We start from the raw sequence: 27,378 nt of genomic DNA, 5'->3' as shown, positions 1-27,378 counted from the left end.
AGAACTGCACAAAAGCCAGGAAACCGCCAAAATGCTGGGGGGGGGGGAGGAACCCCAGGAGGGCCAGATTTAGCCCATGAATCTTTTGCATCCTTACTTGGAGGATGAGGCGCCTCTGCTTTTAATTGCTGTGTAGTAAATGAAAAGTTGGCAGCAGGACTTTTCTCTTCCGTACAGTATAGCTGTAAAAACCTGCACTCACCAATGTTCTCTGTCCTGCACCAGTATTAACAGTGCAGGAGCTCTGGCCTGTGCGCCACATTATTTATTTATTTATTGCATTTCTATACTGCCCAATAGCTGAAGCTCTCACATGAGTCTCTATACCTTGAAGCGAGGAGGCCAGAGCATCTACTGAAGAATTAAGCAAGTGCCTAGTCAGCCTTACATATCCCTTTAAATGTTCCTTTCAAAGTAGGGCCTCTGGCCCACCAGGAACCCGCTCCTGCATCCCTGTTCTCCCCTGGAGATTTGGGCCAAAACCAGATTCTGACCTCCTTTCTTTCCCACAAACGTCCACATGTCCCTCCAGCTGAGGGAAGCTGCAATCTGGCTCCCTAAGCTCTTCAGGAGACCCTTGGCGGTGTCTTTGAGGTGGAAGGAGCCCTCGTCCTGAAAAAGAACAAAACCCATCCTGTTATTTACACAGGGAGTATATGAGGTTTTGGAACAGACTTTATTATATTCAGGAGCGGAGAGGCCCGGCACAACTCCCTTCCTACTGAGTTGATCACAAAGACAAACACTGAAAATGCCACAGCAGGTTTGGATTTGTACATTCAGAGAACTGCATTTGATAAATTCCAGAATTTTAGAGTGTATTCTGGGCATCAGAGGCACTATATGTTAAGTGCATTTTAATCCTCTTTGTAAATCACTTAGATAACTTTTTAAAGATATGGTAAAATGGTATCTATAAGATTCACGACTCCATATGCCACTTACCTTAATGGTGAAAATAAGGATGCGGCCTCTGGCTACCATATTGAGGAAGAGGACCATGGCTTCATCCTCATGGGGAGAGTAGGTGTCAAAAACCCGCTTTGCCATCACATGACCCTATTGAGCATTCACACACAGAAAGGAAGGTTGTATTAGAACAGGGGGGCCAAATCTGGCTCGCCTGGGGGCCAAATCTAGCCCTCCAGGGTTCCTCAGATAGCCACGCCCCTCCCCTTGGCCCCCACCCCCTTTACCCTGAACACAGAACATCTGGGGGTGTCCTGGCTTTTGTACAGTTTTTCCTCCATTCTAAAAGGTTGAAATGCCTCTCCTAAGGCTAGGTAGTAGTAAGAGCTTTAAGCTAAAATATGCTGGTATTTGGGATGTTCTGTCTCTGTCCCTTCAGTCCTGCCCATTAGGATATATGGACGTGTACTCTACTGCTAGGATACATCAGTGGCAATGCAGGGAGAGTCTCCCAAACATTCCCTACTGCTACTTTGGGAATAGATTCAGCAACACCAGGAAGCCAATGTAGGCACTATGCATCTTCACCATGTTGCATCTAAATGCATCACAGGACTCTGATGCACACATCCACATCTTCATGCATTATCTCCATTTTACCAAGAAGGAAACAGAAGTGGCAGCGGCAAGTGGCACAATTGGGCAGCTGTTTAAGGCTCAGCGTCTGGTAGGGTCCACTAGAACCTGAGCTGAGACCTCCTAGCCACCTGCAATCCTTGGGTTAAGTCTGCTGACCAGCAGCAGCAGATGAACAGGAAGCTGGCATTTTGGCACTGGTGATGCCCCAATGGAGCACCCCTTAGGGCACTGTGGGAATGCCAAAATGGGAAGTGACCTGCAAGCTCCCGTCACAGACTGTGGTAATGGGGCTGCTGCCTGCAATGGGGCTGCTGGCGCTATGCCCACTAGATGGGTGGGCACATGAAGGGCACTTTGCCAGGGTCACTTTTCACACCTGGAACCAACCTTGGTCAGGGATATACAGATTCTGCTAAATCTGCTCCATCCATGTTTCACAGACTGTCAGGCATCTTTTGTTCCATCCGCTTATTGACAGACCAGATTTTTTTTGTATGAGAAGTCTGGTTGTTTCAAATGCGCATTAATGGAGCTGCACATTAGTATAATTCGTACCTGCGCAAATCCCTTCAAAAGTAAAAACGCGTCTGCAAGTCTGCGCAATCCACACAACTAAAAAAAAAATTGGTCTGCTGTGGAATCCGCAGGTTCGATTCACAGAAATCGGCACTCACTTGAACCTGACCTGAATTTCTACAATATCCCTCGCCTCGCCCCAGGAGTAACAAGGGCCAGCAGCGCGTTGGACATCTAAGGAAGTTGCCAATCCCCTTTTTGAATTTAAAAGGTTTTTCCAGGAAAAACCTTCTGGCCCCATAGGGTGGGCTCCAGAATCCACCACTGAGCTCCGGTTATTTCTGGTTTCAGTGACAGCCCTACAATTAGTAGCTTTTTATACAATTGTAAATAAAATTACTTTACATCTGGTTCTGACAAGAAAAAAGAAATAGGCTGCCCTCTTTCAGAATGACAATATTGCAGGGATTGTTTCCCTGTTCCAATCACTTACCGTAGCCTGATTCAAGATGATCACATGAATGCCTCTGCCTTGCTCCCGGGCTTCATCTTCCAAAACCTGTACTACGATAAAAGCAACCACAATAATACTCCATCACTTTAGACACTGCCACCATCCACATCCATGGAGAAGGTTCCTTCCAGGAGCATCCCTCCATAGCTGCTAAAGTTCTGTAACCCAGGGTTATCACTGTAAAACAATATTATCTGAAGCTTGCAATCCTAAACACACATACGAGGGAGTAAACCCCATTGAACAGAGCAGGACTAACATCTGAGTGAACACACACAGGATTCTGCTGTAAAACAGGTAGACTCTCTCGATTTCAAACAGGTGTGTGTTTTACTTTAGAGCAAAATACACGAGCATTTTACTATGGCCCTGTTTATAGCATCTTCTGTTCTAGCTGCAATACAAGCCCTCACCGTTGTCCCATCCACTGCCACGTACACCTTGGAGCGGCTGGAATACACCTCAATATCCAGAACTTTCCTATTATTGACAGGCCGCCGTGGGATCTCCAGGTTCTGTAAGCCTTCATCTAGGGAAAGAGAGATGGAGAACAAAACTCACTTCAGGCTTCTGACCAACTGGTCCTATATGAAATTGCCCGTAAGTTACAAGCATTGTCTGTGGCCCTGCTGTATATGCCACCCAAAAAAGAGGGCACGTTGATGGCAACAGGGCCTTTTTGGTGGTCACAGGGAACAGGGCCTTTTTGGTGGCAACACTCTGTGAAATTCCCTCCCAAGGAAGGTGAGGCTGGCCCACCCAGATCATTTTTAGATAGTGGGTAAACACATCTTTATTCTGCTTCGCTTTTAAAGACCTGTCACATCAGGTGGAAGGTTTTAACTCTGCTCTTGACTTTAAAGCTCCAATTTTAATTTGGTTAATTGTTTAAGGATGCCATCCTATGCATGCTTAGACAGAAAAAGGTCCTACAATTCTCAGCATGCCCTAGCCAGCACGTCTTGCTGGAGCATACTGGGACTTGGCTTTAGGGCCAAAAGATGGTTTAGGAATGTTTTTTTATAAATAAATAGAACTCCTGACCCATGAATGAATGAACGAATGAATGAATATAATATTAAATAAATCAAAAGCACATTCTACTGCCGCCATCCAGTTGCAACACTTTGTACTCACCATAATCTTGAGCAGACTCCTCCTCTTCATTGGCTGCTCTTCTAGTGTCCAAAATCAGCTTTATGTTCACTATAACAGTCACTAGCAAGAAGAGGACGGCCCCCATCTGCAAGGCAAAAGCGTCCACATCAGATCATAAAAAACAAAGCACTGGATACAATGCTTAAAGTCATTCAGTTTTAAAAGACGCTGCAAGCAGAATCCAAAATTAGACCACATATTATCCCCAGCATGGATGCTACGGAGGACACAAAGGCAAATATGTAACATTAGCTAAGCAGCAGATCAAGAGCTTTTGGACTCTCTTTGGCTGTACCTTTCACCTCGCTCTTCACAGGTGAATCTTGGTCTCTGCTACTTCCCTGGGACCTAGCCTGTTCTGCGAAATTTTGTCTCACCTTCCATTCTTGTGGGCTTCATAAAGGCACCTTACTCACAATCACATCTTCCTTCTCCTCTGCATAAAGAAGCAGCACTGACTACACTGGCTACTGTTGATGCCTCCCATTCCCCCCCCAGAAGTAGCCAGCATTTATATTCCTTAGAACTGAATTGTTGACATTTGGAGATGGAAATCAGTTCAGGGTCAATCTCGTGATGTGACACAAACAGTACATGCCTTCCCACATTGGATAATGGCAATATTGTCTAGTGGCACACAGCTCTTCATATGAACTGCCTTCAGAAGAGCGCACTTGCATGCCACAAGGCGGTTGTGAAATGTTAGCGACAAAATATGCAGCATTCAAAGCCTGTTTCTAACATATGGATGTCACAAAACATCTACCAGCTAGCCTGGATTTCCAAGAAGCTTCATTTGCAATTCCAGATCACTTCACTCTGATCCGAGAGGAAAAGTTGCTCTGCTTACTAAGGATCTCAATCCCATTTATGAAAAGTCAGGTTAGGGTATATCAGGTAACAATAGCAAACGGCTAGGCTAGTTTGAATGAAAATTATTTTAAGGCAGGGGTGATGAACTTCAGCTCACTAAGAGTCAATTCCAGGTTCTTACACCCCTATTGTAAGAATTAAAACACACACACGGCAAACATTTGGGTCCTCTTAAATTAGTGTTGAAAAATATCTGTATGACTGCAATCATAGCAGGCAGCTCAAAATATAGCACAGGATGCAACCATGTTGTCATATACGCATCTGTGTTTAATATCAGCTTGTCATTTTACAATATAAAGTTGACCAGTTGCCAACATGGATTTAAATTAACATAAACTGAAGTGTTCAGGTCAGTATAAACCAACTGCTTAGTAAGAATCGGGAGTTGTTGTGTCCGCACAAACTGTGGCAGGATTACCTCAGGTGAGCCAAGACTACACATTATATAGTCCCTAAATCTACTATTTTCTCATTAAATACTGAGGACAGTGAAATATTTTTGTACTGCCACTCAGGTTGTCCAGCAGCCAGAGACATACGTTTCAGATTTATAAGTTTCAGATTTATCTTAGCACTGCTTCCATTACATTATTATGGTGCTGGGATTTGCAAGGGATGTGACATTGCCACAACATGCATACTAGTGAACAACCTTCCTACGATGCAAGAGTACAGGGCAACACAGGTTTCTATGGGAACCTGAACTTGAAGAGCCCTGCCTCTGTGCAATTACGGTGTCAGCTTTCCCCACAACATTGACAGCTTTGTATTCAACTTGCTATTTTGAGACATGGGATCCAGTCAAGATATTGAAATATATTTGTCATGCCTCTCCGCCCATTGCAATGTCAGTTCCTTTAAGGCAGCTGGATGGATTCTAAAGACAGACGCTTGAGAAAATCAGTGCTAGTCGCTGAGGTCCTTATGTACTTTAAAAACAAATTGGAACGGAGGAATTGGGGTTTTTTGGGGGAAGGGAGAATCATTTTCCATTCCATGCTCCTCTAGCCGTCTTTTTATGTCCTGGCCTTGGGATAGATATGCAAAGGAAGTTTCTCAAAATTAAGCCAAGAACTGGAAAAAGTTTAAGAGGTTTGGTTACAAGGAAGCCAATGATGGGCAAGAAGACCCTATCTATGTTCCCTGTGCTGGGCTTGGCAACAAATTGGAAGCCAGTATAGTTGTTTCAAGAACAGGGCTGTGAACCCATGACTCAGTTCAGTTCCTTTTTGGGCCCCAGGTGAATTGCCATCGGGCATATGGAACCACTAGGAATCTTGCAACCCATCCAGTTGACACAAAAGGTGGGAAAAAGGCTGCTGAGACTTTCTCAAGCTGCTATGATCACGACAAATGTTTAACATAGAAAAATGTGAACAATGTAAACAGCTAAAAACAATTTAAGTAAAAAATGTATTTCCTAAAAGACCTGTTCTAAAACAGCAGACATAGATGCCCCATGTACCAACGTAACCTTTCTTGGTGGTCGGACAGGCAACTGAGCCTCTGATGAAGATCTCAAATTATGGGCAGGCTCATACAGGAGGAAGCAGATCTTCAGATATCCTGGGCCCAAGCTGTATAGATCTCTAAAGCCAAGCAACAGTCTGTCTGCCATATTTTGCACTAGCTGTAGTTTCCAAACACTTTTTCAATGGCAGCACTGCATAGATTGTGTGACAGTAGTCTTTAATGATAAGTAATCAAGGCATGATCACCACGGGCAGATCTATTTGTCCATCTATCTCAGTGTTGTCTGTTCTGACTAGCAATGTTTTTTTCTCGTGAACTGCTGTCTCACTCTTTTTAACTAGAGATGACGAAGATTAATCCTGGGACTTTCTGCACTGAGCTATTCCCCTTTCCATAGAGAGTAGAAAAGGATGTGAGCTAATGTTGATAGGATATATTGAAACACCAAAGTCCACATGAGCTCATAGGAACAGTGTCTTGAATCGAGCCAGAAACGTGTCCATCATTCTATGCTTTTAAGAACACTTAGCCCAAAGGGAAGGGTTGGGTAGTGAGGGGACTGAAGGCCAAACATTTTTCTGCAGGGCTCCTATGCATTTACAATCTGTGTTATATGGAGAAGTTCTAGCAAGTCAAACTCTTCCCATCCATTCATGCCAGGAAAAGTTTCATTGGCTAAAAGAGCTCATATCGTCTCCCTTCATCTTTTGGGAAAGAGCAAGCCATCTCCCACAATCATGCCAGCAGTGTTTAACCCAGACCAATTGACTTAGTGGGGGCACCTGCATCCCTTCTACCAGCATCCAGGCTGCAGTTCATATTGACTGCTCTAACCAAGGCCAACTTTTGCCTTTATCCCATTGGAATCTTAACTCCTGATTCAGTGGTCTATTTTTATTACGTTGTACTTTGTATTTTTATGAATTCTTGTAAACCACTCACAGAGCTTCATGGCTATGAGGCGGTATAGAAATGTAATTCTTCTTCATCATCACCTGAGACAGGGCCATTTCTGTAGCAGTATCTTGACTGTGGAACTCCCATCCAAGGGAAGTCAGGTTGGTTTCATCCAGGGTGGATAAAAATCAGTGATTTTTAAAAAAAATTAAAAAAATGTTTTTTTATATATAAATTGGATTTTTTTAAAAATAAAATGCTTTTTGAGGAAAAATCTATCTAAAGATAGTTTTCTATTTAAGATACATTATAGCCCAAAGGTTATTCATCATGAAATAAGGATTAGTTTTTAATTATGTAGCATGAGGCTGTTTAAATTTTTTGGTAAATGCATTCCATTAATCCATTCACAATGTCATGCTCTTCCAGAGGTTTCTGTAAGATTATTTTTCTCCTTCCAATAAAGTACAGCAGAAAAGTTGTCCAAATATGAATGATTAACCTATTAAACTGGAGATAGCTCACCTCACAATAATTTCATAATTATCTATCTATGATGTATTTCTAATAGTATAACCAAATCAGTATTTTTTTATATAACTGTAAAACTAATCTGAAAAGTTGCTATTCTAAAAATGAAACCTTCATCTGGTTGTAAATATTAAGATTATACCAGCAAGAATGAGTCTTTGGTAACTCTGAGTTGTGTAAAATATAGTGAGGATGAGTGCGCTTTTTTGGGGGGAGGGGAAGTCACATGATTAAATTGAGTCTTTCTGAGTAGTGATTTAAATTGTGAGTAGGGATTTAAATCATGATTTAAATCAAATCCACCCTGGTTTCATCCCTATTGAGTTTTAGACAGGCAGTAAGGCTTTTAAAATTGTATCTGGCCTCTTTTTAAAAAATGCTCTGAAGGGCTTCTTATGTTGTGATTTTATTGTATGACACTTTGAGGGTGATGTACAATATAGCAGGTCGGACTATTTATTATAGTCTGGTCTAGTATAAGCAAAGGCAGTTTCCTACGTAACACAAAAGGCATCTGCAGAAATGTTGTACAGTGACCAAATTAGATTGTAAGCCTATGCGGCAGGGTCTTGCAATTTACTGTTTTACTCCGTACAGCACCATGTACATTGATGGTGCTATATAAATAAATAAATAAATAAATAAATAAATAATAATAATAATAGGAAGATTCTGCTCTCTAGATACACTATTTTAGAGCCAATACTATCTATTGGGCAGACTGTTATGTCGGGATGTGCAGGCCTCGGGGTCAAATCCCACCTTACCATAGATTCCAAGCAACCTGGGTTAAGTCTCCGAGGCTGCAATCTTATACCCATTTAGCTGAGAATAAGCCTTATTGAACTCAGTGGGACTTACTTCTGAGCCTATATGTGTAGGACTGCACTGTCAGTCTCCATTTACCTTTTACAAAACATGCCATCAGATGAAATGATTATGGCCAATGTGGAATTACAAGAGACCCACATGCACCTGGCCCGCAGTCAGGAAACTAGGCTAATTGGACAAAATCTAGAATGCTACATGAATATTTAGCAGTAACAATTTCAGAAGAGTACATGCACTTTACTGTTGCAGCAAAGAGATATAAATATCCCATGGCACCTTGCAGCCAAGACTTAAGACTTTTCATAGACTTGCCTGAACAAGAGCTCATGCTTGTGAAATGCACAGGATTCTGTATTTTTAAGCGAAAGGCTGCAGTATCTGCTTATTTGCATAGGTATACTCTTTCCCCAATCACTTTAATCAATTTACCACTACCTCCTCCTCCTCGTTATATTCATAGTTTTATATATGTACGTTTTATTAACTTCATAAATTTAAAAACTACAGCAAGAAGAACTAAATATATCATAAACAAAGAACAATTACCAATAACAATTACTAATTCGTATACTAGTTCTATAACAACCATGCGTAGAGGTTTTCTACCCCTTGAGCAAAGCGGCTCCATGAACCAGAAGCATTTAAAGCTGATTATCTCCTCTAATTTTAGCCAGACATAAGGGACGGTGCTACCCCAGTAGCCTGAGCAGAAGGAAGGGTGGGCAGGAACGCGTCTCACCTGACACAGCCTCCTTAGTGCCCTCTGGTTTGTTAGCTTGTACTTCCAGGCCAGGTACCAGCTGCGCTTCTTCCATGGCTTGGCTGGTGGGTTGGGTTTCCACTCATCCATTGTAGCAAGGGCAAAACGGACAGAGGTGGCCAGCTACATGAGGCAGCTCTGAGCATCTGCTCTCCTCTGGTTACGTTCTAGCAATGAAACCTGGCAAGGCACAGAAAGCAGAAGTTAAAGCAGTGAAATGCATAGAGAATCATATCCTGTTCCCAAAATCTGTTAATCCAGCTATGGTGGGACACGGGAGAGGGCATTCTCTGTCGTGGCACCCCGACTGTGGAATGCCCTCCCCTTGGAGGCCCGACTGATGCCAACACTGACTTTATTCAAGTGCCAACTAAAGACACGGCTTTTTAACAAAGCTTTTGAAGGCTAAATTCACCAAGCCTGCACATTGTTTTAACTGTTTATTTGGTTTTACTGCTCTTAAATTCTAAACTGGTTTTAGCTCGATTAATGGTTTAATTTGTTTTTAGCTGTGTATATTTATTGTTTTATATTGTTGTATAATTTTATCTGTATGCCGCCCTGAGATCCTAGTGATACAGGGCAGGATAAAAATGTTTAAATAAATAAATAAATATGTCAAGGCAGCTTAGTTTCGGCACAATTTTAAAACGGGCAAATGGACATAAATGTTTAACTTACATAATTTACAATGTTGGGAAGTTAGCAAAATGTAATAGTTTGGCAGGGAGCAGGTGCGAAGAAAGTCAGGAATGTGGGGAGTCCTTTGCCAGGAAGCATTAGGAGCTGAAGAATATCGGAAGAGAGGGAAGCCAAGCAAAGGGCTGAGGGCCCTATTCATGTCCCCAACCCATTTTATTGTTAGAGCCACATTTTGTACAGTTTGGACAGAAAGATGCAGAACAACAAAATCTTCAGAGAGATACGGAATATGTTCTGTAAGTATTACAGACTTAGACAGTACAACAGGTAGGACAAGGAGAGAATCATGGTGGAGCAATCTTCTCCAACTGAGCATCTTCCAGATGTCTTGGATGACAGCTTCCTAGGTTCCTGACCATTTGCCATGCTGGCTAGGGGCTGATGGAAGCTGTAGTGCAAACCACTTGGAGGGCATCAGGTTGGTGAAGGCTGTACCACTGCACCCTCTCCTCTGTGGGCAGTGGAAGCTGGTAGCTCCCATGTCAGTGGGGCAGTGAATCACCATGGATAGCTCCTTTAGAGTTCTGACTGAACCCTGGAGCAGATTCATCACCCCACTGACTTGGGAGCCACCAGCCTCCACTGCCTGTGAGAGATAGATGGACCAAGGGACTGATTCAGTATAATGTAGTTTCCTGTTGGAAGATGGAAGCCTACTGCACATTTGCCAAAACCTAAGCTGATTATGTGTGCTTATCCCAAGGGAGAATCTTTACCCTCCTTAACACAAGAGGGACAAGAGTGGGAGCAGCAACTAAGCCCTTTATTTAGCTGCAACCTTAAGTAGCTTTGCACAGAAATAAACCATGTTGAAAACAATGACATCTGCCTCCAAATAAACACCATCAGAATCACACCGAAAGCAACCACTTTCATCACACAAAGCGAAACAAACGTATCTGGGGGCACCGTCGCTGGGGCGCTGCAACGAATCCAAGGATGTTTCCACAGTTACTTTTTAATCCATCGCGACCCATTTTCAACACCCTTCACAAGCCTCAATGGCAAGCGAATGGAAAGCAGCGTTGCAGTCACTGGAATCAATGGAACCCAATGCATTCAGGCCCTAAATTTGGAGCGGGGCGGGAAGGGGGAGGGGAGGAAATGAGGGATGGCTGCCTTGTGAAAGGCACAGGGAGGCTGTGAGAGATTTAAAACCACGCTCAAGCGCAATACTTGAGAATCTAGAAGATCTCCATAACCACTATTACCCACCCGTTAGTAAGGGCAGACCGAGGAGACGGGGTCGCTTTGCAGCAGCGTCAAGCGAAGTGAGTTGGGAAGGGGGACGCCAAAACCAAACCAGACAACAACAACGGAAGGGGGTGGATCATGCAAAACGGATCATAAGAGCCCTGGAAAAGAGGATCATCCGATTCTCTCTCATGTACACACACACAGAGTCCCAAAGGGACATATCTACTTACTGCCTTGAAAGGGTGCGGAGATCAGAGCTCTGCCCGTAGGCAGGCGCAGTCCAGAGCTCATGCCACGGCGGTGTCGGCAGCGGCAGCAACTGCTGCTGCTCCCCTTTCTCTGACCAGTCACAGGGATCTTCTCCGCCAGCCTGACACCGACATGCCTCTCGGCTTCCGGCGCGGGATATTCTGCTAGCAGCGCGCTCTTAAAGGAGACGGCTCAGGCAAGGCGACTAGCCCGGTCAGAAGAAGAGGTGGTGGAAAGGCGGAGCGCCGAAAGAGGAGGCGGAGAAGGCGAGGCCTCCGTTTGTAGGGGGGGTGGGGAGGGGACAGAAGAGCAGCCCTGCCGCGAAGCGTAGTTGGCTATGGAAAGCTTTGGCTCCGCCCTCGAAAGGCGGGATAGGGTTCTGCTGTGCGTCAAGCCACCGGCGGGGGACACGACGCAGGCGCCCCTCGCCTGTTGCGCGGTGCTTTCCGCGGGGAAGGGCAAGTGCGCAAAAGAGGAGCAGGATAAGATTGGCTGAGGGCCCCATCCTATGCAGGTTTAGACGGAAAAAGGCCTACAGTTCTAAGCACAGCGGGCTGGGGAATGCTGGGAGTTGTAGGACCTTTTTTCTGTAGGGTGATCATATGGAAGGAAGGACAGGGCTCCTATATCTTTTAACAGTTGTATTGAAAAGGGAAATTCAGCAGGTGTCGTTTCTATGCAAGCACCCCCTGGTGAAATTCCCTCTTCATGCATTGGGTGGTGCCCCAAAAGAGAAAACAGGTGGCCATATTCCTTACAGCTGTTCCCTCTTCTGGTTCAGCGGCTGAATGCCAGGTCAGTCCAAAATAAAATCTCCCTCATCCATGATTTGATTGTGGATGAGGAGGCTGACCTGGTATGTATCACTGAGACCTGGGTGGGTGTTACTCTCACCCAGCTCTGCCCTCCTGGGTACTCGGTGCAGCACCAGCACAGACTCGAGGGCTGGGGAGGGGGGGTTGCCGTGGTCTATAGGAATACAATCTCCCTCTCTAGGCTTCCTGTTCATTCGAGTGCTGATTTTGAGTGTCTGTACTGTGTGTTAGGTACTCGAGACAGATTAGGGATTCTGCTGGTGTACCATCCACCCACCCCGCTGCCCAACAGTCTCCCTGCCTGAGCTGATGGAGGTTGTCTCGGACCTGGTGTTGAGGACCCCCAGGATGGTGGTTATGGGGGATCTCAACTTCCATGCCGAGGCTGCTGTATCCGGAGCGGCTCAGGACTTCATGGCTTCCATGACAACCATGTGGCTGTCTCAACATGTCACTGGCCCAATGCATGCAAACGGACACATGCTTGATCTGGTTTTCTCGACTGGACAGGAGGATGGTGATCTGGAAGTGGGGGAACTAACATCCACCCCCTTGTCATGGTCGGATCACTTCCTATTGAGGTTTAGACTCTCGGCGGCCTTTCCCCTCTGCAAGGGTGGGGGATGTATTAAAATGGTCCACCCCCAGAGGCTAATGGACTCCGATGGATTCCAGAGGGCTCTATGGGATTTTCCTGCTGATAAGGCCGGTGCTCCTGTCAAAGCCCAGGTCGCTCTGTGGAATGCAGAGATGACTCGGGCGGTTGACATGATCGTGCCCAAGCATCCTCTCCCTCTGAGCAGAGCCCGGTCAGCTCCTTGGTATACACCTGAGCTGAGGGCAATGAAGCAAGAGGGGAGACAGCTGGAACGCAGGTGGAGGAAAACTCGTGCTGAGTCTGATCGAACACGGGTTAGAGCTCACTATCGAGCCTACTCTGTGGCTGTGAGGGTGGCAAAGAGACAGTTCTTTTCTACTAGCATTGCATCTTCTCAGTGCCATCCAGCGGAACTTTTCCGGGTGGTTTGCAGCCTGTTACACTCTGGGCCAGGGCGTGAGATGGTTGAACCCTCGGTAGCACGCTGTGATGAGTTTGCATGGCACTTTGAAGATAAAGTCGCTCAGATTCGTCTTAAGTTGGACACCACACTTAATGCAGTTCCACTAATAGAGGCATTCAGAGCGCCGTCTGGGCCAGTTTTATTGGATGAGTTTCAGTTATTGAGGCCTGAGGTTGTGGACAAGGTGCTTGGCCAAGTCTGGTCGACCACCTGTGTGCTTGACCCTTGCCCTTCATGGCTTATTACATCAATTAACAAGGGGATCGCCGGCTGGGTCCAGGAGGTTGTAAATGCCTCCTTGAGAGAGGGAGTGGTGCTGGCCTCTTTAAAAGAGGCGGTAATTAGACCACTCCTGAAAAAGCCAAACCTGGACCGGGAAGATGTTAAAAACTATAGGCTGGTGACGAACATCCCATTCCTGGGCAAGGTGCTTGAGCGGGTGGTTGCAGGACAACTCCAGGCACTCTTGACTGAAACAGATTATCTAGATCCATTTCAATTGGGTTTCAGGCCTGGTTTTGGAATGGAAACTGCCTTGGTCGCCCTGTGGGATGACCTTTGCTTGGAGAGAGACGGGGAGTGCGACCCTGTTGGTTCTCTTGGACCTCTCACTGGCTTTCGATACCATCGACCATGGTATCCTTCTGGATATGTTGTCTGAGCTGGGAGTTGGAGGTACTGTGTTGCAGTGGTTCCGCTCCTACTTGGATGGCCGATTCCAGAAGGTGGTGCTGGGGGATTATTGCTCTGTGCTGTGGCTCCTAAGCCATGGGGTTCCACAGGGCTCTTATCTTATCCCCTATGCTGTTTAACATATACATGAAGCTGCTGGAGGAGGTTATCCGGAGATGTCATCCGGAGGTGTCATCAATATGCGGATAATTCCCAGCTCTACCTTTCCTTTTCATCAAACCCAGGTGAGGCAGTGGCTGTTCTGAACCAGTGCCTGGGCACGGTAATGGACTGGATGAGGGCTAACGAACTGAGACTCAATCCAGACAAGACGGAGGTACTGTTAGCGGGTGGTTCATCTGTCCGACGAGGTGATGTTTGCCCTGTCCTGGACGGGGTTGCACTCTCCCTAAAGGATTGGGTCCGTAGTTTGCGGGTGCTCTTGGATCCAGAATTGTCACTTGAGGCACAGGTGAACTCAGTGGCAAGGAGCACCTTTTATCAGCTTAGGTTGATATACCAACTACGCCCTTATCTGGACAGAGATAGCCTAGCTACAGTTATCCATGCTCTGATAACCTCTCGTTTGGATTATTGCAATGTGTTATACGTGGGGCTGCCTTTGAAAACAGTCTGGAAACTTCAGCTGGTACAAAACAGGGCTGCCCGTTTACTAACAGGGACTGGCTGGCGAGACAGTCCTTTCATTGGCTGCCAGTCCAGGTCCGGGCCCAATTCAAAGTGCTGGTATTGACATTCAAAGCCCTAAATGGTTTGGGGCCAGGTTTTTTGAAGGAACGCCATTCTGGAGGTGGTTCTGCTAACACTCCCATATGTACCTGCCCAGACCTTAAGATCATCTACAGGGGCTCTTCTCCGTGAGCCCCTGCCAAAGGAAGTGAGGAGGGCTTTCTCCGCTGTGGCACCCCGGTTGTGGAATGAGCTCCCCAGAGAGGTCCGCCTGGCGCCCACACTGTACTGCTTTCGTCGCCAGCTGAAGACCTTTTTATTCGCTCAGTATTTTAACACTTAATTTTAACTTAAATTTTAATTTTACTGTTTTAATTCTGTATTTTAATCTTATATCAATTTTTGCTGCATGGTTTTATCCTGGTTGTGCTTTTTATACTGTATTTTGTATTTGTGTTTTTAACCTGTTGGTTGTTTTATTATAGTTTTAATTTTTGTGAACTGCCCAGAGAGCTTCGGCTATTGGGCGGTATAAAAATGTAATAAATAAATAAATAATAACTATTGTATGCCTGTCTCTTCAAAAAAGTCCCATTCATTTAATGGGACTTACTTCCTAGCAACTGTGTTTAGCATCATAGGCCTAAACTCTTTCCAGCACCAGCAGCTAGAGAGATGGACGATTTCTGGCATCCCTGATGTTTTGGCCTACAACTCCCATCAGCCCTAACCAGCGTAACCAATAGTGAGGGATCATATGAGTTGTAGGCTAAAACATCTGGATGGGCACAAGTTGCTCAGCCCTGCTTTAGGGCATTAAAGCTAACGACATAATCTCTTGTTTGTCTCCAGTATCTAATATTCAGAGGCATATTGCACATACACAAAAAGGTTCCTTTTAGCTATTGTAGCTGCCTCTCATAGATTTGTCCTTCATGAATTAACCTAATTCTTTTTAAAAAACAAACTATTGAAACAAATGGTCCTCTCTCATTTGTGGTTAATTCCTCAAGTTGACTATCAACATGGGAAGAAGTACTTTCTTTTGTCTTCTGAGCCCATGACCAATCCATTTCATTGGGTAATCAGGGTTGCATTTTTAACTTATTTTATTATAAAATTTCAACTTAAGAAAAGAAAGGAAGGAAATGTGGCTACATAGATTTGAATATATCAATTCTAATGCATACATATGAAATGTGTGTGTATGAAAATACAGATTTCTAAAAACTATACATAAACTTCAACGAAAGCAGGCCAAATACCCAAATAATTTGCAGGTGTCATCTATACATCGCCCATTCAAATATTGAAAGTGTTGTAGGGTGTTTCGTCCATTGCATTATAGATAGGGAGCATTTATACTTCCACTGTTGTAATATGAGACATTTAGCTATCAGAGGGGCACAGAGAATCCATTTATGATGACCCTATGTTAAGTCCCAGGAAGCAGATAGATAGTTTAAAAGAACGTGTACATCAGTAAATATTAAGGAGTATTCCAATATGGGCTTGGATTTATGCTTGATAGCTATAAGCACTTCCCTGACAAGGAGTTTCATGCAGGTGAGTGAGCTGAGCTGGTGAAGGAGAAATGGGTCACTTCATCTTTCCTCTGTGTCTAGTATTAAAACCAAACAAGCTGCCAGAAGAGGAAACGCTCCTTCAAGCACATCCAGCACCAGATTTTGGCATGCCTAATGCTGCAGGAAGGATGAAAAACTGTCTCTCCTCTGATAGGCTAGTAAAACATTTTGCAGGCTAGTAACTTTTATGGGCTTATTTACAAGGCTGTTGTGCACACATAGGATTTGTGCACTCAGTAAAAACAATGGGGTATGTGTGTGTGTGAAGCAGGGACTTCATATTCCTGCTTCTGCTTCCATGTACTGAGCTTATACAGATCCTGAGTATGCAAATACTGGGCTATTACAAGCGATAGCAATCATTTAAGGAAGATATCTAATGGAGATTACATCCCTGTACCACTGGGTGGCAGCATAATAACATGGCCAGAAGCAGAACAACCTTGTAAAACTCATCCTTTACTAAGCAAGGGCAATGTTATTTAAGAATTGTGAGCTCCATCACACCAGTGATTTATCGCACACTTGACATTCCTGGTATGTGCTTTTGCAGCATGGTACTCACATGATGTCCCTGTCCTGCACTCATCTCGCCCCTTCCCCCCCTCTTTGCATTTTATTTTGGTGCGGAGAAAGTCTGGATTATTTTCCCCTCTCACTTTTTTCTTTGTCAGGGATGTGTGCTAATGGAGTCTTGCTGCTGAAAGGTGAGGGCAGGGTGGTTCTTCTCCTCCAGCATGTTATTGTAGGGACTTGTTAGTTGGTTGAATGGACTTTTTAGTGCTCCAATCCCCCCGCACCTCATTGTCCGCAGAAACAGAGCACAGATGAAACCTTAAAAGTAATCGCTAGATAACAAAGCCTGGAGGGGGTGGAGTGGAAGAGCAAACAAGGGACCATGAAAGGGACCGTGTGTGCTGGAGCCCTTGCAGCGCTTATGAAATAGAAGTAAAAACCGCAGAGACAAAGCAGAGGGGGGGGGGGGAAATAGATGCGATGGAGCCATGTGAGCCCAGCTTGTGGACAGAAAAGATGAAGGCCAGGCCAAGGAGCTCATGCCATCAACTCCTGAAGAGACCCTCAATCAGCCTGACAGAACCTTAACACACACCCCTCTCCTAAACCTCAACATCTGAGGCTAGTAGCAGGAAAAGAAATTCCCACTGTTATCAGTGTTTGGAGATAACAGTAGCTATTCTCCTTTGTATGCCCAACCCCTTCCCAATTGGGAGGGCCAGCAACATGCTGAGAGTTTTGCCTCCCTTGCCTCCCTCCTTCCCCAATGGGAGGAGCTCTAGCTGGCAATTCAGCTGGGGACCAGATGAGGTCAGGGCATGGAGCCCCATCACTGACATCATCCAACCCATGGAGGGGTCAGTGTCTGTGTACACATGTGGGTCATCCAGCCCAACACCCAAATAAGGTTCCCAACCCCTGTTCTATATAATGTAACTTCTGTTTTAGTATTTTAAAATTCTAAACATCCTTGTTTTCAGGGCAGAAAAGTGGGATATAAATGCATTAAGTAAGTGATCAAGCAAGACAAAACAAAAACAAAAAAACCAAACAAAGAAGAGTATATGTTGATTTTTTCTGAAGTGCTTATCAAGATGGGCAAATGGGATTTACTTGAAGTGTTGTTTAGTGGTATTGCTAAGCATTCCATTTCAGCTTTACACTGTTTCACTGAAGGCTTGCTCCATTATTTATTTGGATGTAACTATGTAACATAGTCCATGTACCAAGACTGGCGAAGGCTTCATTACAGAGCACGGGTTGGAATGACCTCATTCTGCTTCTAAGAAGAGGCAGGCTAGGAATGTCGGGAGCTCCCTTATACCAAATGAGATCACTGGTCCATCTAGCTCAGTGTTTATTACTTTCACTGGCAGCGGCTCTCCAGAGTTTCAGGACTTCACCACAGGAGGCTAAAATTCCGCATCCCTACTGGGTTTTTTGTTTCTGGGTTCTTTGTGGGAATAAGTTCAGCTCCTTTATACAGGCAGACACATGCTTTGAATCAAGGTCTTCCTTTCTCAGCAAGTTCAATATGTTTCCTATACAGCCACTAGATGGTGATGCTGATATATTGGATTCATACTCCTTATCTGGTTACCTCGGATCTTTTAAAAAATGGGATAAAAATCAAAAAGTGTGGAAGACACCCTGGAGGTTGACGGATGTAGTGTAAAGGACTTGCAAACTTCCATGAGTGACCAATCATGTTCATGCAATAAAAATCATTGTGGGACAGAAGGGAATTCCTGCTCGCTGGGACTGGTGTGCTAATGACTAGTCATTACAGATTCATGTACCTGTCAAATGTGGGAACAAACAGGAGGCCACCCCATACAACATTATGGATGCAGGCTCCCTAGGGCAGGTAAATGGGCCATCTAATTTAGTATCCTATCTTTGCAGTAGTCAAGTTTGGATGTATTAGATATTTACCTTCCCCAACCTGATACTCACTGGTTGTGTTTGACTACATAAGCTGGGTAATTAAGGGAGTTGTAGTCTAACAGATTTAGAGGGCATCAGGTTAGGGAATAGTACTAGCAACCCATTCCAGGAGCAACCTGGGAAGCCGAGGAAATAAATTATGTGCTTGATGCTTCCATAGCAATATGTGAAGAAAAGAGAACAAAGTGGGATTTTATTGAGAGGTGACACAAGAGATTGTACTGCTTGTTTATTTAATTTCTTTTTACATTTTAAAATTCCCCAATAACCAAAGTTACATGTTTCGAAGAACCAAGGATTTACATCCATTATACATCCATTCCCCTGCCCATCCCCGTCCACCCAAGCTGTGCATGGGGCAGGACAACCCAGGCTGTGCAGAAAGTAGCACACAAGTCACTCTGGGATGGCATGTATCATGGTGCCAGTCCTTAGAAAGTACCCACTACATTCCACAAGTGTGCAAATGAGACTAGTGGGACAAGCATTCTGGGCAATATTGTGAAACAATGTCACTTTCAGCAACTCCACCAGAACTACAAGCTTGCAGCCAAATCATTAGTTCAAACCAATATGCAAAATTTAGCCCCCACCTCTCCCTTCATACCACTGCTTCTTGGTTCTCCTTATATCTTTATTAAGATTGTCAGGTTGCAATGTGACAGTGACCTCAGAAGCCACGACAGTCAGAATTCTCTTTCCAAGCAGCTCTTTAAAACAGTAGCTTTGCCAATGTTTAGATCCTAGCTCTTGCAATCCTTTGCTCCTTTGGGGTGTGGCCAGAGACAAATGGAGATGTGGGTAGATGGTTTGCTTCCACTCCCCCATCACAAGTTCACATACATTGGATTATATGCTCTTCATTTTAAATGTGGATATTATACATCACTTTGAGCAAACTTTTCAGACTGGACAAAGTGATACTGAAGTGTTAAAAATAAATAAACAGAGGCCTATATGAAGTTTTAATCCTGATAACATTTCCTCCTTCTCACTGGAATTAAGAGTTTTGTTCCTTGAGCAGTTAGAATATTCATGAGCATTCAGTGCTGTCACACAGCTCAATGAATCAGGGATAGATTCTTCACTGTTAAAAGTACAATACAGTAAAAAATCGGGGAACCTTTTCTTGCACAGTAAAGACCATGGTCTTAATTTATTTATTTATTTATTTATTACATTTTTATACCGCCCAATAGCCGAAGCTCTCTGGGTGGTTCACAAAAATTAAAACCATCATAAAACAACCAACAGGTTAAAAACACAAATACAAAATACGGTATAAAAAGCACAACCAGGATAAAACCACGCAGCAAAATTGATATAAGGTTAAAATACAGAGTTAAAACAGTATAATTTAAATTTAAGTTAAAATTAAGTGTTAAAATACTGAGTGAATAAAAAGGTCTTCAGCTGGCGACAAAAGGAGTACAGTGTAGGCGCCAGGCGGACCTCTCTGGGGAGCTCATTCCACAACCGGGGTGCCACAGCGGAGAAAGCCCTCCTCCTAGTAGCCACCTGCCTCACTTCCTTTGGCAGGGGCTCACGGAGAAGGGCCCCTGTAGATGATCTTAAGGTCCAGGTAAGTACATATGGGAGGAGGCGTTCCTTCAAATAGCCTGGTCCCAAACTGTTTAGGGCTTTAAATGTCAATACCAGCACTTTGAATCGGGCCCGGACCTGGACTGGCAGCCAGTGAAGTTGTAAAAGGACTGGCGTAATGTGATCAGGCAATGAGTTGAATGTGTCAAATGAAATGCCAGGATTTGGTGCCCTGGGCATTTGGAAGATAGTGTGTGTCTTCTGAGGAGCAAAGATATTTGCTTGTCCTCTGGCCAATTTCCTGTCACCTGGATTCCTCTCCCCCACACGATGGGGAGAACCATAGCTCAGGTGGTTGAGCTGAACACAGACTTTGCATGCAGAAAATGCCAGGTTCAGTTCTTGGCAGCAGAGGATGGAAACAAACCTTTTCTGCCTGAGAACCTTGGGGCTGCTACCAGCCAGAGTAGACAGTACTGGTCTATATGGGCAAATAGGCACACCTGTTATACATCAGCTTCCTATATTCTTAAGGGTGCAGTCCTAGCAATTGTGCCCTCAGTGATTGGAAACCCCTGAACTCAGAGGTGTCCAATCATCCAGTGCAGAACTGGAGGAGAGTCAGAAGTTATCTTCGCCCCCCCCCCCCCCCCGTCCTCCCACTCTGCATATTACACTTTTGAGCCCATCTGGTCTCAGCACTTCGAATGGGAAGGGAAGGGGGCTGGCAGAGGCTGAGGATAATTTGCATCCTGGCATCTCTGGTCTCTTTCCCTTCCCACCCCCTGAAACAACCCCTTTCCCCCTCTCTAAGGTCATGTTTCCAACCTTGGAGAGACAGCTGGCGTAGTTCTTTCCATGCTGGTTGCGAGAGGTTGGGGTCCAACCCCCCTTTTCAAGGTCGGAGCACTGTCTCTGACATTGGTGGGTGGGTGGGAAACCCAATCTATCCTATGGACCCTGGGATGCTTGCCCAGGGACTGTAGGATTGCTCTCTTAGTATGGAAATTGGCATATACTTAAATTAGTTTTCACATGGGCTTTTCTTCCGATGAGAGAGATAACAGCCGTACAGTGCAATTCTATACATTGTGTCCAGTGGGACATCCTCCCAGGTAAGTGAGTGTACGATTGCAGCCTTAAAATACATTGGGGTGATAGTATGGGTCATCGGGAGATCCAGGGCTGCTTGGAGACATCTTCCCACAGGAATTATGTCAATGGGAGACAGCAGCCATGGGCCAGTACTGCAGTGCTTGCTGTGGGCCAGCCTGCATGAAGCCACAGAGTGCAGTGAACAGAAAGCAATCCATTATGGGAAAGCCACCCCTTTAACGAATTATATATTCTTTCTGTGTCAGGGCTGAGGATAATGCAGAACAAATGTCCCCTTTCCTGCCCTCTCCACTTAATAGCTCAATCCTGTTATTTAACTTGTCAAGGGAGTTGGCTGAAGAGCTGGTGAAAAGTAATAGCTGATGCAGTTCATTGATCTGAAATCCCCTGCTGCTCTTCCAGAAGCAATTACACCATATGCTCTGGAAGGACTATACCATTCATTCCAAAATTGTCGGGTGGATGGGATGGCACCAACATTGGAAGGTAGTACTAGTAGAACACTTTTGAAGAAAGAGCAAATGGTGCACATCAGTGCTTCTTGAGAATGTCCAAACAATTTTCAAACCAACCTCTTAAATCAGGGGAATAATATCCCCAAGAACTGTCTTTGTTCCCGAAGGGTGTGAGAGTGGTATGCCCATGCCTTTAAACAAGGGTATAAAGCAGCAGTGGGATGCAATCTGAAGTGAAAAAATATTCTATACAGCCCAATCAGAGAACGTTGCCCAACCTTCCATATTACTATCTCTGAAGATTTAAAGCTGAGGTTTAAAAATTGATGTTTTGTGTATATTGGACACTGCAGTGGCTTGTAATGCAGTCGAGACATTGTCACGGACAATGTGATGTGGTCAAGCCCAGCGGTGACTTCCTTCTTGTTGAAAGTTAATGGTCACATAAAATGTTATTTTTGAAAAAAAAAATCTGTGACAATTGTGGACATTCATGTGTTTTTCAATTATATTTCTGGGATGTGGTGATTAAGAGATGGCCAGCAAAAGTGGACTTAGAGAGCCCTTCCAGTTGCAAAGAGACTCATACTGCAAACCTGAAAAGATAAACGCCCAGCGCCGAGCATTCACTAGTCTGAAGACCTTCCTGCTCTCTTACTGTATATCCTACAGTTGTCAATACTATCTGGATGCTTATTTAGATGGTTGGACTGCTTATATTAATGTTTACATTTGAAACACTTATTAAAAAGTAGGTAGGGGGAGGGCTTAACTTTTCCCCACCCATTGTCAGTCAGTTTGACATTTGTTTGTTTGTTTTAGTATTTATAGGCTGACTTCCAAAGATTAACCCTCTGAAGGTGGCTCACTGATAACATATCATAAACTATAAAACCACAATCAATAAAACACCAAAAAACATTATAACAACATCCATTTAAAAGCAGGGGGGGGGGGAAATAAAGCAAGAAAAACAAAAACAAGCATCAATGCATAAATAGTTTAAATAACAGCAGTTAAATACAGAGCGGTAAAATATCAATTAAAAGCAGTTTGGAGCAATTAGGCCCATGAACCAGCCCAGGGAGAGAATCCCATAAGCATGGGACCACCACTGAAAAGAACTTGTCTCTAGAATGGGTTGCATACATCTATCCAGATCAACGTATCTTCCTACCTGGAGTTCTAGGTTAAGTTTCAGGTTGTTTGTCCTCATCTATCTCAAATCTGTTCCCAGACACTGCTTCCAGTGGGACACATTTTCAGTATTTAAATCCAGTTTGTAGGGGAAATAATAATCATGTTGTTGTTGTTGTTGTTGTTGTTGTTGTTGTTGTTGTTGTTGTTGTTGTATTCTCCTTCTTCCTTTGTGTATGAGTGAATTCCTTGCTGAATGCTGCATACAGCATAACTCCCTGGGCTTGATGGCAGTTTCCCACTATTACAATAGTTAATTTCTAATGACAGAAGTTCCATAGCTCAACCCTGCCTGGAAGTCACATCTGTGACCAAGAAGGCCTTCTCCTCAATCCCAGATGTGCAGGGTTGGGACTGTGGGGCAGGAAATACATTCTTTGGGCCTGTAGCACTCTGCTGCCAGAAGTGATGGAAAAAGAAGCAGAGAAATGCAGAAAGAAAGGCATGATCCAAGGCTACAGGGTACTGGCTGAGAATGACAGAAGGAAGAGCCCTGTTTTTATGGCTGTTAGACCATTAATGAGGACAGATCTGCTACTTCAATCAAGACTTTGCCATATTGCTTATGGAACAGGACTGTGCCTGGGAAACGCATCATCCTCTTTAAGAACCCAACATCTAGTTAGGGTTGTTTCTGATGAGGCTTTTCTGCCATTTACAGAATTTGAGGGAGCGCAGTTCCCCCCCCCCCCTGCTGCATCACCATGCTAGGAGAAAGGTAAACCTGCTGAATTTCTTTCTCAAAGAAACAAAGGTGGAAACTTGAGTCCCAAATGCAGTTTCAAATGAAATCTCACTGCTAGTAGAGTACATGACTGGATGCTCTTCAATGCATCCTGCCAGGCTACTGCTGGAGGCTCTGAAATGGTGTGTTTGGACATACATCTGTATAGCACACACAGCCCTCTCCAGCTAGAATAAACTAGCCATATCTCAGGACATGGCTTGGGTGTACATTGTTTTCCCTACTATGATGAAAGTGTGTGGTTTGGAGATGGTTGCTGGTATAAATGCTCTCTCACTGTGGAGCCTGCTTGCTCTGATTTTGGTGGGGCTGTGAATCCATTTCGGGTTCCAGACAGAACCAACCAGAACTCTAAAGGAGCTATCCAAGGTCCTGATCCCTAAACCCCAAACAGGTTCAGCACCTTGGATAGCTTATTTTAGAGTTCAGCTAGATCTGACTGAAACCTGGAATGGATTCACAGCCTCAACAAAATTAGAGCCATTAGACTACACTGCTCCCTCATTTCTCTAGCTTGAGCAGAATTTCATCTACAAGCATGCAACCTCTACTGGACGAGGTCCTGTGAATCACAAGCTATGCAGTTTCTTTACACTAAATACTGTTGGAAGTCCTTTCTGTTTTGTTTTGAATGTGAAATTGACCCCGGTCCCCTTAAAACCACCCTAAGTATTGATGGATGAACTCCTATTCACCTGATTTAGAATCACCTTGAAATTAACAAAATTTATCAGTGAGAATTCGCCAAACAGTAATCTGCTTCCAAGCATTCTCTCCCAGCTTGGATTTTTAGAAAGGTGTGAATAATACACGTCTTTTAAATTTAGCCCAGTTGACGCTGGTGGCTCTGATGTCAGTGGGGTGGTAAATCCATTCTGGGTTTCAGTCAGAACTCTAAAGGAGCTATCCAAGGTGCTGAAGCTTTCTTCTGAGTTGAATGGATAATTTCATGCTAAAAAGAGAGCCAATGTGCCTGGTGCTGTCTGATTCATTCATGTCTCCAGTAGACATGGAGAAAAAGAATATGACAAAGTTACCTCCTGCCTCTCCCACTCCTCTCCCAGAGGTCTCTTTATTGCATATAAATCAGGAGGGCAGAACTTGCTGCTGAAGTTTGGACTGAGAATGGCTATAAACCTTCAAGAACATGGAATAGGCACAGTGAGCAACACCAACAGAAAGATCTAGGCTTTTCTCAGCAAAGGGTGGTTGATCTTGAATATGCCAGAGGTTTGCTCCTATTCTAGAAGAAGCCAGTGGTAAGTATTCAAGTGACTTAAACAGCCTATACATTAGAGATGATTTTCATATTTTTTTCATGGTGGAAGTAGTGTGGTTGAGGTTTGAGGGAGATAAATCTATGGGAATATTTTTTTGTGCATCCTCTTTGTTTATTTATTTATTCTTTACAATATTTATATACTGCTCCCCATTCAAAATTTTGGAGTGGTGTACAAGATAAAATAAAATAAAAACAGAATAAAAACACATTAAAAATAGATTTTTACAAGAATCAAAAGGCCAAGTGACCCATGGCTGGTCATCAAGGGAAGGCTTCCTGGAACAATGATGTTTTCAGGCAAGCGCCAAAAGGAATACAAAGTTGGCACCTGCCTGACCTCCAGAGGCAGGAAATTCCATAGGAAGGGGGGCTACCACACTGAAGACTCTTCCCCTGGTGGACTCCAGTCAGAGGATGGGTCTATATGGAACCACCACCAGCGTGCCCTCGGATGACCTCAGTGACCGCGCAGGTTGTTGTTGTTGGTGGTAGGGAACCCTTGTTAACTATTGACATAACATAACTAGGAGAAAAGGTATGATTATGATACATTTATATAAAGGGAAATAGAGACCTAGTGATATTAAGGGGTGGGTTTACATAATTATTCTGAACCACCAACCAATTTTATCACAAGTAATAGAAATACTGATTTTATTCTTAGTGAGGCACATAGGTCTGAAACAACAGCACAACAGGCAGAAATTCAGTACATACAACTTTCCCTTGCTTGGAGATGCAGCAATGGGGTTCACCTGTTGAATTTCTGACTGCCATGCCATTGTTAAAAGTTGAGAGGCCCTGCCAGGCAAAGGTGATAACCTAATAGAAAATCCTGTGAATCCTCAACTTGCATGAACAACCTGCTGCTTATTTGAAGTGTTAGTACATTAAGGACAGCTAAGTAATGATTAACTCGAGCAGCCCGGAGCATAAATGAGACTCCATAAAAATAATAATGAATAAACCTAAAAGTTTTGCTAATGCAACTAGGCCCATTATGACTTCTCTAAGGTCACAGACTCCAAGAGTACAGTGATTTGAATGGAGACTTCCTGCCACTGGAACCAAAAGTCCATAGAAAATTGCCTTGTATTCGTTCATCTGTTTATCCCAGCATTAGCCCAGTAATACTGGTTAGTCCAGTATTGTCTCCTGCAGTGCAGCAGCTCTCAGGCAGAGGTCTTTCCAATAACTACTACTTTGTTTATTTTTTAAAACTGGAGATCCAGGAATTGACCCTGGGTTATTCTACATGCAAAACATATGTACTTAACTAACTTCAAAACATGTTTGGTTAGTTTGCTTTTCAAAGACAATTTATTGTAAAAACAGATTATCTATTAAAATTGCAATTTGGAGAGATTCGCATGGTTTGGTAGTAAATTAAAAAGTTGGCAAAAATTGATTGCACCCTAGAACCAGGATCTAGGGTGGGTGTGGGTTGGGGGAATGGCAAATGGGCCCACATGTCCTCAAGCTCCACCCTTGAGAATAGAACTAGTATGTTCCTGATGGTATCTTGAAAGAAAGCTTGTAATCTCATACTTACTTTTATGGGAATCTACTCAAAAACAGCTTCTGTCTCCAGCTATGTTATCTGTCCAAGCGATATTAGCTGAATGCAAGCTGTGTTCAGTCTTGGAAGAAAGGCAAGATTTAAATGTAATAATAAAATAAACAGACTCTGTGTGTGTGTGTGTGTGCAGAGGGAGAGTGGGCAAAGGATAAGCTTATCAAGTGAGGCTGAACTGGATTTTCAGAATTTCAAGAGTGGCAGCCACAGTGGTTATGGCTGGTTCTTGGGGTTAAAGTCCAGGGCCCTGCACCCCAAGGTTGCCCCCCCAAATGAAGACACAGGACAGCAGAAGCAAATCCACAGTACTATAAGTCTTCTTCCATATAGACCTGCCCAGACCCTAAGATCATCACTAGAAGCCGTTCTCTAGGTGCCCCCACCAAATGAGGTTAGGTGGCAACCTGGCTGTGTAGAATGAGCCTGCCTCTAGAAAGGCTTGCACACTTCTATCCAGATCAACATGCCAGGTGAAGACCTTTTTATTTCCTCAGGGGCTTTTTAAAAACCATGTTATTGCGGGTTTTTTGGGTGGGTCGGTGGGTTGGTTTCCTTTTTAGATCTTTGCACTGCTACTGACTTTCATCTCGGTTACTACTTTGGTTTTCTTCTTGAAGTGGAAAGCGTATGCCAGAATACGTCTGGTTGTCTTTGAGGTGCCACAAGTCTCTTTGCCGGGTTTTCGGATTCATCCTTCCAGGCCTGGGCCAACCAACCCGCCCATCATGGCTTCCACTCGCGGTTGGAATTAATTCGCCCTGCCCTCTACCCGGGAAATAAGGTAGCAAGGGCGGCGCTTCTCGGAGGAGCATTACGGTAGCTGCTGCCGGGCTCGTCTCGTAGCAGTCGCTTTCTCTGCATTGTGCTTTGCTGTCCCAGGCAGGTGGGAGAGGCTGGAGCCGCCGCCGCCGCCGCCGGGGCTGGGA

The 27,378-nt window shown here is 44.3% G+C and overlaps 1 protein-coding gene across 1 annotated transcript in view; it reads right to left on the bottom strand.

Annotated features, from left to right (window-relative positions):
- The window catches only part of POMGNT1 (protein O-linked mannose N-acetylglucosaminyltransferase 1 (beta 1,2-)), a 30,735-nt gene extending 19,380 nt beyond the window's left edge, over positions 1-11,355 (bottom strand). The window contains exons 1-7 of the mRNA XM_063139453.1: positions 11,234-11,355; positions 9,084-9,284; positions 3,716-3,821; positions 2,992-3,107; positions 2,558-2,623; positions 946-1,059; positions 495-612 (exon numbers count right to left, since the gene is read on the bottom strand). Of these exons, the coding sequence (XP_062995523.1) occupies positions 495-612; positions 946-1,059; positions 2,558-2,623; positions 2,992-3,107; positions 3,716-3,821; positions 9,084-9,194 (631 nt within the window). The 5' untranslated portion in view covers positions 9,195-9,284; positions 11,234-11,355. The remainder of the gene's footprint in view (positions 1-494; positions 613-945; positions 1,060-2,557; positions 2,624-2,991; positions 3,108-3,715; positions 3,822-9,083; positions 9,285-11,233) is intronic.
- Between the last annotated feature and the right edge of the window lie 16,023 nt (positions 11,356-27,378).

Source organism: Elgaria multicarinata, chromosome 1, assembly GCF_023053635.1.
Source record: "Elgaria multicarinata webbii isolate HBS135686 ecotype San Diego chromosome 1, rElgMul1.1.pri, whole genome shotgun sequence".
NCBI classification, from domain to species: domain Eukaryota; kingdom Metazoa; phylum Chordata; class Lepidosauria; order Squamata; family Anguidae; genus Elgaria; species Elgaria multicarinata.
Note: the sequence above shows the minus strand (reverse complement) of the source record. Positions and strands in the feature narration are given on the sequence as shown.